The following is an 11,779-nucleotide window of genomic DNA, read 5'->3' on the forward strand; positions in this document are numbered from 1 at the left end:
CCCACTGCAAAGGTAGCCCCCCCCCCCCCCCCCCCCCTCCCCTCGCCTAAAGCCCTCAGCCTACACAGCTCTCTGGACACTGCATTTTGATCTCTGCACATGCCCTGAGCTGCAGTGCAGAGGCAAAGAAAGAAATCAGGACTTTAATTTTGAAATTCTAACTCATATCCTGTTTGGATTTTTCTTCCAGAACTTTCTGGTGATATCAGAAACTTTAGAGATTCCCTTCGATGCAGTGATCAGAGAGCTGTCCAGACAGGGACAGGAGTGGGTTGACAAAGTGTGTGTGTGTGTGTGTGTGTGTGTGTGTAAAAGTTACAATCCCTTTATTGTTCTTAGACTTAACTAACACACACACACGCATACATCCTACCTAACCTCCACTGAGAGCTGCGTCAGAGTGTGTTTGCAGTGTTTGCACTTGTGTGTCTCCACACTTGTTTAACTGCGGACGAAGCTGCTGCTTCACCAAACGTGTGTGTGTTTGCTCACAGCCTCACTTTTTGCTGGTAGGCATTTAGTCTCTGTCACCATAGTAACAACACAAAGATTTCTGACACACGCTTCATCGCAGTCGCTTTGAGTTTTCCTGCGAACACTTAAATCCTCTGTTCTGAGATTCCTCGCTGCAGCTCAGAGCAAAGTAGATTGCCGCTACTCTTATTATCTTCCTGCTCTAAAAATGAATATTTGCATTACAAACACATTCAGTTCCTTTTTTGGGTAGTTCCTATTGAAGTCTGTTTGATTTTGCTGCTTGTAGTTTTCTCACATGGCCTGAAGTGTCGTCTTTTTGTGTGTAGTCTCCCTCAGCAGAGTATTTACAAAGCTGCCAGGAATTTAAATGACACTGGAGTTAAAGCTCATTTCCTCATATATATTGCTGTTTAGCCATCATTGTTACAGGATGATTACACGGGTACTTCAACCCTATAAATGACCATTTATAAATCACTTACTCACCCTGTGTTATGTTGAAAAAGTTTGAAAAGAAAGAGAAAGAAAACTTTGTTGTTCTCTCATGTCTCCATGGTGAACCAAGAATCCAAAAATAGAACATTTTGTGATGTATTAAAGTCATATGGGACTGGATTAAACTCAAGTAAAACTATATTGGAACATCTGTGTATATATTATTGGTTACAACTCGTGCAGCCAACAACCCTTTCTGCTGGGAACTAAACGGAAAGTGAAACTTATCTATGCTCTCTTCAGAGCCAGACTCCATTGAAAAAAACAGTAATTTTACCTCGCTGAACACATTAGCTGCTGGTCTACTGCTGCCCTGATCAGTAAGTTCTTGTTATTGGGTTACTTCAGTGTTTTAAAGGGTTTGTTCGAATTCACCAAAGTCACGCAATACACAAACTAACTGATCGAGGCAGTGGTAGACTGGCAGCGTGGCCCAGGCTGTGTTCAGCGAGGTAAAATTTGTTTTTGTCAACAGAGTCTAGCTTTAAAGAGAACATAGATTAGTTTAAATTTTAGTTGAGTTCCCCATCGAAAAGGGCTGTCTGTTTGAGAAGTATTGAGCATACGACTGGATCAGTGAGACTTGGAATATACTGCACAAGTTGTGTAAGAGTTTGTAAACGGAAATTTTTGATATTGTTTTGCTGTTTTTAAAAAGAGACCCCCGTTTCTTTAATTATCCAAGAATTTTCTCAGTTTTTGGTTTCTTCGTTCACCAGAGGCATTCAAGAAAAGCAGGCATTCCTCATGAATTCAACATAATATGAGGTGAATAACGGATACACAAATGATCATTTGGGTTGTGAATTATTCCTTTAATCCTTTAAGATAATCTTGACATTTTACCCTTGAAAGTATCTGGACCAGAGGTTCTGACACCTAAAAATGAGGCAGTGTCTGCTTGTGTCCTCTCGCCACAGCACATCAACAGTATATGTTGGGAATGGGAAGAGTTTATTTAAGGACTAGTTTTGTCCCCTAAACCTCTCAGCAGTATTTCACAAGACAAAACAAAATATAATTGATTTTCTAAGATGTTTCCTGGACCAGACAGTGTAATTTGGCATTGATTATAAAGAAAATGGGAATTTTCTTGAAAGAAACCTAAAACCTAAAAAAATTATCTATTTATTAGTAAGTCGTTATTATTGGAAATTTTAATCTCCGTATATGTTGGATTGTATGCTGCCTTGGCAAATTTCATGTTTTTGCATGTTCAGCTGACTAAGAGACTTTTAATTACACTAGTTAGCTTGAATCAACAGTAAATTTGTTCATCAAAACATTATTTTTCTTCTCTCCTGCCTTATTTATTATCTTGTAACCCTCGGGTTAACTTTAGTCCAGACGTTCAGGTCTCAAATCACTGATTTATATCAGTGAGGCAGGATTTCACTGCTGAGACAGTTAGAAAAACTCCAAACTTCTTAACTACTGCTTCAAGATAAGATCCCAGTGTTTAATGATAGCAATCAACATGTCATTGGTTAATAATAGGAGGCAGTTTTCCTACTTCCCTTTTGATAGTTTGTGTTTTGCCAATTTTATGATGCTTTTACTAAGTGTTATATTAAAAAAACAGCCATTACATCTGTCTAACTTATTTTACCCACCTCCTCCACCCTTTACGTTTCTTGCTCCTTCGCCCTGCTCGTCCCCATTTGACCCCCATCCCCACCCAACTGGCCCCGACAACCTCCACCACTCCTTGGCTCCTCTGCTTTGTCCCCGTCTTCATTATAGTCACAGTACAGATTTACCTCAGCCGCTCTGCCAAAAGGACGGGGACCAGCGGCAGCTCCGCGGCTTCGTCTGTAACAACCCGTTCAGCCACCAGCCCCCATCAAACGTCAGAAAGCAGCAAGGCAGTCATGGCCAGAAAGGGCGTTGCCGCTAAGGCGCCCCCGGTCAGAAAGACCCCGAGTTTTAACCTCCAGTTGAGAAAGTCAGGGAGCTTGTCATCGTACTCTCCCCTTGATACGCCCAGTTATCGCAGCCCCATCAAATCTCCCAGCCAGTACTTCCAGATTTGTTACTAACTGAACAAGTTGAGGAAGACAGAATAACAGCACTCACTTAGATATCATATGTTTATGTGTCATAGCCGGTCAGTACAGAGCCAGAGTCATGGTTTTATATCAGATTATAAACACCACATGGTGTTGTCTTGTCACTTTACATTTCACGTGTCTCATACCAAAGAAGTTGCACAGAGATAGCAGGTTTTTTTAGCATCACTAAATAAAATCTCGCCCATAAGTCCATTTTATTACCTCATATTTTAGTCTTTTCTTTGAATGGGCTTGGAAAAAAATGGACATTAATGGTTTTGTTTGTTTTGGTTCCCTTAATGTTTTTCTGCATGATTTGTTTTCCAGTGTTAGCATGTTTTAAATTGATGAGGATTTCTCATTATCCCCTTTTCTAAGCTTGGATCTGTGTTGTTGTTTTTTTCATAACATTTCCATTGCTCTGCTTGTGTCTGCATTTTATGTTGGTTAACCTCTGCTGTGAGCCGAATATTTATGAGTTTTGAAAGTGTTTGCAGTTCATTTTGCGCTCTCTGTTGTCATCAGAATGTATTTGAAATGACTAATAAAGTCAGTTAAAAAGCTATTTCGTTTGTGTTTGCAAATTCTGTCATTTGTTGTCTTTGAGTCCTTTTCAAAGCAAAAAAAAAATCAACATATCACATCTCTTCATTATCCTCTAATCTTGTCACACAATCATCAACATTGTCACCCTTGTCACTCACATCATAATAACCCACTGTATAATGCTTCAGTGTCATGTCTGTGCTTTTGCATACTTGTCATATATTTAAACACAACAGCATACCAGCAATCAAATCTGTTTTTCTACATGTGCATTGTCTCATTGATATTTTCTGTTGCTTCTTCCAGAGGAAGGTTATGTGAAAATGTACTTGAAGGGCCGTCCCGTCACCATGTACATGCCCAAAGACCAGGTGGACAGCTACTGCCTGGAAGCCAGAGCCGAGCTGCCCAGCAACAAACTCAAATTGGACTGGGTGTATCCTTTTTTTCCTTTTAGTTTTTCTTGCAGGGGGAATCTTCCGAGGAAATAGCAAGTTTCAAATCCAGTCCTGCTCGTGATTTGGAAAGTTTTGAAAAGTAATCTTCTGAGGAGAGTAAATCCAGATTGGCCTGTGATGCAGCTGGGAGAGGAAGCTGACAAATGTGTCGTCTCCTCTCCCCCGGCTTGTCAGAGTAGATCTGCTCAGATGCTTATTTTCACTGTGTGGTGCTGCCGCAGTCGGAGACGGGCTCATCGCTCTGCAGCCTGCAGTCAGTAATAACCTGCACACAGCTGGCAGGCTGAGGCGCAACCAGTCAGCAGCTCCTCTTGTGCTCTTTTATTTTTATTTTGTTTCATTTTGTGGTTTCTCTCTCTTTTATTTGTTGATGAAAGACTGAATGTAGCGTATTGTTCAGTCTAGCAGAAACCCGACGGGAAAAAAGCCGTAAGGGAGACAAAGAAAAGATTAAATCTGAGAAGAGAGAAGAACACACGCACACACAGAAATAGATACGTGGGCTGCATAGTTTGTATATGTTGAATCCAGTATGAACTAGATCACAGATATAGATACGTGTGTTTTAATATTGGAGAGAGTCGTTAAGATACATTTTATTGTATTTTTGTGGTTTCTTACCTTCATGTGACGTTCAGAACAGTAATATAGCAGCAAACCAGTGTTTGCTATGTAAAGATACAGTGGAGTAGGCCTAATGGCGTCCTGAGCAGAGAGTGATGTCACACACCCTCTCTGGAATCATTCCAGGATCTTTATTGTTCTATACTGTTGTTGTTGTTGTTGTTGTAGTAGCATGTGAGTCCCTGTGAGTGAATACCACTGGTTAGTTAATTGCTGCCACTCTGCACTGCATTCAGATGGCAGTTAGCGCTGATAACACTGTCCTGACCCACAGCATCATTGTAGCTGCTAGCTGCCGGCACAGCTGTGGACAGGTTTTGTCAACGCGATAATGTCATAACCATGCAAGGTGGAGTCACGAAACTTTGCAAATGTGTAGTTGAGATCATAATGAAGTTGGAAGATGGGTGTGGTCTGAGCAAGGGTGCCAGAAGTAGGGAAGGGGCCTCCCCACCCCATCACTACCACTTAACGCACAAAGTGGTAGACACAAAACGAGGCCTGAAAGAGGCATAGGCCACTTCCATAACAAGAATTGTGATCTATAAAAACAGACATGATGGTAGAAACTTTGACTAGCTTACGAACATTTTGGAGACTGGAAATTGGCGACGCAGATGGTGAGGTGGAAGCCTGAACGTAGAAACTGTCAAACATTTTTTGGCCATGCCATTTTTGTTTTTTGTCCATACATAGATTTTTAGTATGGATTTATAAACAACACCCCAGGTCAACATTTGCTTTAAGTTGCGGGTTGCTGTATCGTGGCTGAAGTGATCAAGAGATGGTTTCTAGTTTTCACTATTGATTAATCTGCCAATTACTTTCATATCTTGGTCTATAAAACATCAGAAAACAGTCGAAAACCAAAAGAAATTTTGTGTACTATCAGAGAAAACGAAAATCAGTAAAGTGAGAAGCTGTACCTGGGAATGTTTGGCATTGTTGCCTAAAACTAGATTATTTGTTTCAGCTCTACTTTAGATATCATTCCAGTTTCATTTCTTGACCTTTTTGATGTCCAGTTATGGTTACCGCGGTCGAGACTGTCGCTCCAATCTTTACTTGCTGCCCACTGGAGAAACCGTGTACTTCATCGCCTCAGTGGTCGTCCTGTTCAACGTGGATGAGCAGCTGCAGAGACACTACACTGGGCACACAGATGACATCAAATGGTGAGAGAGACTTTGGGATTGTAAAACACACACCCACACACACACTCACTCACTCACTCACTCACTCACTCACTCACTCACTCTCTCTCACTCTCTCTCTCTTTCTCTCTTTCTCTCTCTCTCTCTCTCTCTCTCTCTCTCTCTCTCTCTCTCTAACCAGAGGGGCTGCTCCCACTGCTTCAGTCATGTACTGCAGCTTCACATCACATCTGTCATCCACCTTTCATCTCTCTTTCCTGTTAGATTTGATATTTGCACCTTTTCTACACCCCTAAAGTCTGCAGAGTTTATTCACAGAGTGCTTTCATTTCTTTAAACCCACTAAGTGCAAAATAACTGTAATGAGGGAAGGTAACAAGTGCACTCAAGTGCTGTGTGTGTTAGCGTGCAGGCATTTCGTGCACGAGCATCAAAGGGAGAAAGTGTGTAATGTGATGAGTTACGCGAAAAAGACACAGCCATAATTATGTTATCACGCTCTGAGGTTAATAAAAGTTCAATTTATTAATGAACACGTTGGATTACAGATCAAAGCATGGATTGCAAACAGATTCTTAATCCTTTGAAGACAAAGTGTTAAAGCTTCACACATGCTACGAGTGTTCCTACACCGCCATACCCAAAAAGCGTATGAATTTATCTTAAACTGTTTCATTTCCCCCTCACATTAGTACAGACAGCGTGTGGTAGCTACAGTGAATATCGTATTCACAGCTTTAAAAACCTCCTTTCATGTTCTCGGAGCACGTTGCTCATCTTTATTCAAACGGCTCTTTTGATGTTGAAAGGTTTTTAACTGTTTTCATGTCTGTTTTTTTCACGTCTTTCTCTTCACCAGCTTGGCTGTCCACCCCGATAAAATCACCATAGCAACTGGGCAGGTGGCTGGCACCTCTTGGGATGGAAAAGTAAGCGAGGTCTTTTATTGATATTACATCACGTTAGCTTTCAGCATCTGATCTGTGAGTGGAGTGAAGAGTTCTGCTGTATGAAATTATGTTTACCCCGATGGTTCAGAAAATTCTGAGTGGAGCACATTACACTGGTCCTTGAGTCACAGCACTGGATTCCCATGCGTCAGAGGATAGATTTCAAAATCCTATTACTTCTCTATAAAGCACTGAATGATCTTAGGCCTAAATGCATCTCTGATTGTACGTTACGAAACATCCAGACCTCTCGGATCATCTGTGACAAGTTTCCTCAGCGATCTAAACCAAGCAAGGTGAAGCAGTTCTAAGTTTCTCCACTCCTCACCTGTGGAGCAAGGTTCCTGAATACTCATTTATATCAGGGCTTCAAACATTATTGTCCACAGCAGCTGTCCAGTAAACTAGATGCCTAACTTATGTTTAATCTGTAATTTTGTATTCACTTGCTCTCGCTTCTTGTTGTTAATGTTAGGGTTGAGTATTCAGTACAGATAATGTACTTTTTATGAGTACGAGTATCATATGAGTAAAATGTGTCATTATCTGTACTCGTGATAAAGGAGAATCCTCATTTGGGTAGCTATGTTTATTCTGTTACACTTGCAATAAAAATGCCCTGAGGCTCAATTCTGAGGCTGTTCTGTAAATACTTTTCTCATAGGTAATAAATATTGCAACTTCAGATCAATCCATATCAATTTCAGTCTTAAAATAACAACTTCTGATTAGGCCCAACCCTCTTTTGATTTCACCCCCACCCACATCTGCCAATAACTCCGCCTACTCCGAGTAAAGATACAGATTACTTAGTTGGTCGAACAGATACAGACACAGATCCACATAATGGTGTACTCGCTCATCCCTAGTTATTCTCTTTCAAATGCAGTTTCAGTGTTTTCTTAATGTCTTATCCTGTAAGGACTTTAAATACAAGTTAAAAACAATAAATAAGATGAATATTGAGTACAGAGAAGGCATCATAGCTCAGTATCAGCAAAACCATATGTCTTAAAATCACAAAATTGTAAATTGTAAAATCAAGTAAGAAATTTTAAAGGAATTGCCGCAGTGTGACGTCTTCAAAGAAAGAGTTTCAGGCCTGTATTAGCCAAGTCTTTGCTAGTTAAAGGCTAGAGTGAATAAATACGTTTTTAGCTTTCTTTAAAAAACATTTAGCGAACTAGTTACGCTGATATCTCCAGGTAGTGTGATCCATAGCTTTGGAGTTTTATTGACAAAAGCTGCATCCCCGATTTCATTTGGCTGTTGCTGATCACAGTGTTCTTGAAGGCAAGTAGTTAACAAGGGAGTTATTTCAGGTGTACTTTGGTCCTTGGCCATTTAGGGCTTTGCATAAAACAAGGACCTTGAAATCAATTCTGAGTGTTAGAGGAAGTAAGTGCAGAGCAGCTGAACCTGGGGTGATGTGCTCTCTGCACATAGTTGTGGTTAATTGCTGAGCTGCAGAGTTTTGAATGAGTTGAAGTCTCTCTGTGGGTTTTTTGGGGTGCCAGTAAAAAGTGCATTACAGCAATCAAGTCGACTTGAAATAAAGGCATGAATCAGCATCTTTTTGATTTATATATGATCATACTTAAGGTATTTTTCTGAGGTGGAAAAATTGTGTTTGCATCACCTTATTAATGTGGGACTTGAAGCTCAGATATGAATCTAGGATCACACCCAGACTTGAACCTCTGATTTAAGGAACCTTTTCCAGCGTGTATTTCAGTGCCTCTGTAGAGCACTTTGAATTGCATTGCTTCTGAATGGTGCTATATAAATAAACCTGTCTTGCCTAAACAAACAGACTCAGATGTTAAAAAACATTCCCTCTGTGTTCACTTATATATTCATTGAATTCAGTGAATGCTTCAGTAAGCCTTACATCACATCATACTGATGATGTACCTCTCCTGGTGTTGTGTCCGTGTTTATGTGTGTGCTTTGTTCTTGGCAGCAGCTGGCTCCTCATGTCCGTGTGTGGGACTCTGTCAGCCTCAACACACTTCATGTTCTGGGTGCAGGATTCTTTGACCGAGCCCTGGTCTGCCTGGCTTTCTCCAAGTCGGTAAGGAAACACCACCGATACTTTCAACAATGAGGTTAAAGGAATAATTCACCCCTCAAATGATCATTTGTATATCAGTTGCTCAGCCCGTGTTACACTGAGTTTGTGAGGAAAATTTTGTTTTTCTTGCTTCCTCCACATTGAACGAAAAATCCAAAAACTGAGACGATGCTTGATGAATTGAAGTCATAAGCGACTTCAATTAATAAAACCAAAACTATGTCAAAACAGCCTTTTGCAAATTCTCACACAACTCGTGCAGTATAATCCAAGTATCAGTTATCCAGTTGTATGCTCCATACTTTAATTTTACCTCACTGATCATGGGTCGACTGCTGACACGATCAGTTTCTTTGTATTATTGTGTGACTTTGGTGTTTTAAAAAGTTAGTTTGGATTCACCAAAGTCACACAATAACACAAACTAATGGAGAGAGGCAGTAGTAGACCAGCAGCTCTCATGCTCAGTGAGGTAAAATTACTGTTTTTGTCAGTGGAGTCTGGCTTTGAAGAGAGCTTGGATAAGTTTCACTTTGAGTTCAATTTGCTGAAAGGGCTGTCTGTTTGGAAAGTACTTAGCATACGACTGAATCAGTGGACGTGGATTATACTGCAGTGTGAGTTGTGTAAAAGTTTATAAGCTGATGTTTGGCTGTAGTTTTGCTTGTTGTAAACATGCCCCCCTTTTACTCCAATTCATCAAGAATTTTCTGTGTTTTTGGATTCTTCGTTCAGAGTGGAGGCACGCAAGAAAAAGTTTTCTTCCCAAATTTAACATGGGCAGAGTAACTGATTAACATACAATGATTTCAGGGGTTAAGTATCACCTTAATGCAGTTTTTGACCGAACTTAGTTTCCATTTTGTCAGTAGATAAACATGACTTTGTGTCTTTTTCTGTCTGTTAGAATGGAGGAAACACACTGTGTGTTGTTGACGACTCCAACGACCACGTCCTCTCTGTCTGGGACTGGCAGAGAGAGGACAGACTGGCTGAGGTCAAGGTATGTTTGTGCGTGTTTGTATGGGTTTTTTTTTCAAACTAAAACTTGCTCAGTACATCATTGTAACAACAAAATATCTTTACAGGTAGAAAAACTAAAAACAAGTCCTAGGACTTCAACATTGCTTGTAAAATAAAATACATATACACAGCGATAGAGGGTTTACTGCTCCTCAGTTAGACTGTTTCACTACTCCTGAGATACTCGAGTACAGGGCTCCAAATTCACCGATCCTTAACCTTTCCAAATATATTCATCAGCTCTCTTTTCCACTTATCATATGTTGGTGCACAGTCTGACTTCCACATAAGTAGAATAAGTGTCTTTGCCACCACCATACCAAATGACACGGCCTGATTTTCATACTTGTCTGCCAGTAACACACTCGTGGCACCTAGGACAGCAACTAGTGGGTTAGGTTCTCAGTTCTTCTCAAAGGCTTTAGAGAAACATTCAAATATACTCTTCCAATAAGTAAACGATTTCTGACATGTCTCAAGTGAATGTGTTAATGTCCCGTCTGTCTGCCTCCTTACACCTACAACAGAGAGGGGAAGTCTATGGGGAAATTTATGCACACTTTCAAGACTCTCCTCCCAAATCTCATTGTCTATCTCTTCACCCAACTCTCTCTCCAAAGTCTGTTTAGTGCATTTGTGTTGACTTCAGTATGCCTTTGTATATTATAAAAGTAGGGAACTGCTCCCTTGCTACGAGGATTTAAGTTGTTGATACTCTCAAGAGTCATAGGAACATATTTTCTCAAAATTAGACACAATATTTGGAGGCTAGGATAGTGTGTGTGTGTGTGTGTGTTAAGACGTAACCTGACACACTGCTCTAATTATGTTTCTGTTAAAAGTGTGCATGTGTAGTTTCACTGTTTCTTGATTTATGTGTTTCTGTTCAGTGCTCCAACGAGTCGGTGTTTGCTGCAGACTTCCACCCGACAGACAGCAACATCGTGGTGACCTGTGGCAAATCCCATCTCTATTTCTGGAACCTGGAGAAAGGCGTGCTGGTCAAGAAGCAAGGACTGTTTGAGGTGGGACGCCAGACTGTTCCCCACATGTTATGTCAATACTGTACAGCAATAAACTCTGATGTAGAGGCACAAATGCAATCATGACTGTCAGTGTTATGATGTATGATCCCATTTATAGCGACATAAAAATAATCAATGGCCATAAAACAAAATGTGTGTTCTTGTGTTTCTTGCAGAAACAAGAGAAGCCCAAGTTTGTGTTGTGTGTGACCTTTGCAGAAAATGGAGACGCCATCACAGGGGACTCAAGTGGGAACATTTTGGTGTGGGGAAAAGGCACGTTCATTCATTCATCAACCCTTATTTATACCAAAGTGGTCCAATGTGATCTCTTTGTGTCTCTGATGTATCTATTGATCAGCCTGTCTGTCCGTCTCTTAATCTGCCCTCCTCAAGCACTCGACCTTTCTGTCCCACTGTCTCCAAATGAACCTGCTCATCCATCTCATCCCATCTCTGTCACGCAGGCACTAATCGTATCAGCCACGTCATCCAAGGAGCTCACGAGGGCAGCATCTTTGCTCTGTGCATGCTGAGGAACGGCACGCTGGTGTCTGGAGGGAAAGACCGCAGGCTCATCTCGTGGGACAGCGGCTACCAGCAGATACAGACAGTGGAGGTGAGGGACAAGTTCAGCAGGAATCACGAACATTAAATATTCCAATGCTGCTTTGAAACATAAAAAATTGAAGTTTATAAAAAATGCATGTGGTACTTTTAGGAATGATTTAATTACAGTAATGCATGAGTTTATGCTCAGCTTCTCTGCAGCATCCTAATGATCCGACCTGCTATTACCACACTCTGTTAATGTTTTAATAAAATGTTAAGCTGCAGCTCCTTCTTTGAAAGTAGGTTGCTTATATTAGCCAGAAATTGCACTCCTGCCCGAGGCGGCGGAC

General features: G+C 40.8%; 1 protein-coding gene across 5 annotated transcripts in view; it reads left to right on the top strand.

Annotated features, from left to right (window-relative positions):
- eml1 (EMAP like 1) overlaps positions 1-11,779 on the top strand; it is a 75,381-nt gene that overhangs the window by 57,120 nt on the left and 6,482 nt on the right. For 4 of the 5 annotated variants that reach the window (XM_050061385.1, XM_050061386.1, XM_050061381.1 and 1 more), the window contains 8 exons: positions 3,876-4,005; positions 5,677-5,826; positions 6,665-6,734; positions 8,719-8,829; positions 9,737-9,832; positions 10,743-10,877; positions 11,054-11,153; positions 11,345-11,496. In XM_050061385.1, coding sequence (XP_049917342.1) covers positions 3,876-4,005; positions 5,677-5,826; positions 6,665-6,734; positions 8,719-8,829; positions 9,737-9,832; positions 10,743-10,877; positions 11,054-11,153; positions 11,345-11,496 — 944 coding nt within the window. The remainder of the gene's footprint in view (positions 1-3,875; positions 4,006-5,676; positions 5,827-6,664; positions 6,735-8,718; positions 8,830-9,736; positions 9,833-10,742; positions 10,878-11,053; positions 11,154-11,344; positions 11,497-11,779) is intronic. The other variant, XM_050061382.1, reaches the window with a different exon arrangement.

The sequence above is a fragment of the Epinephelus moara genome, chromosome 14 (assembly GCF_006386435.1).
Source record: "Epinephelus moara isolate mb chromosome 14, YSFRI_EMoa_1.0, whole genome shotgun sequence".
Classification (NCBI taxonomy): domain Eukaryota; kingdom Metazoa; phylum Chordata; class Actinopteri; order Perciformes; family Serranidae; genus Epinephelus; species Epinephelus moara.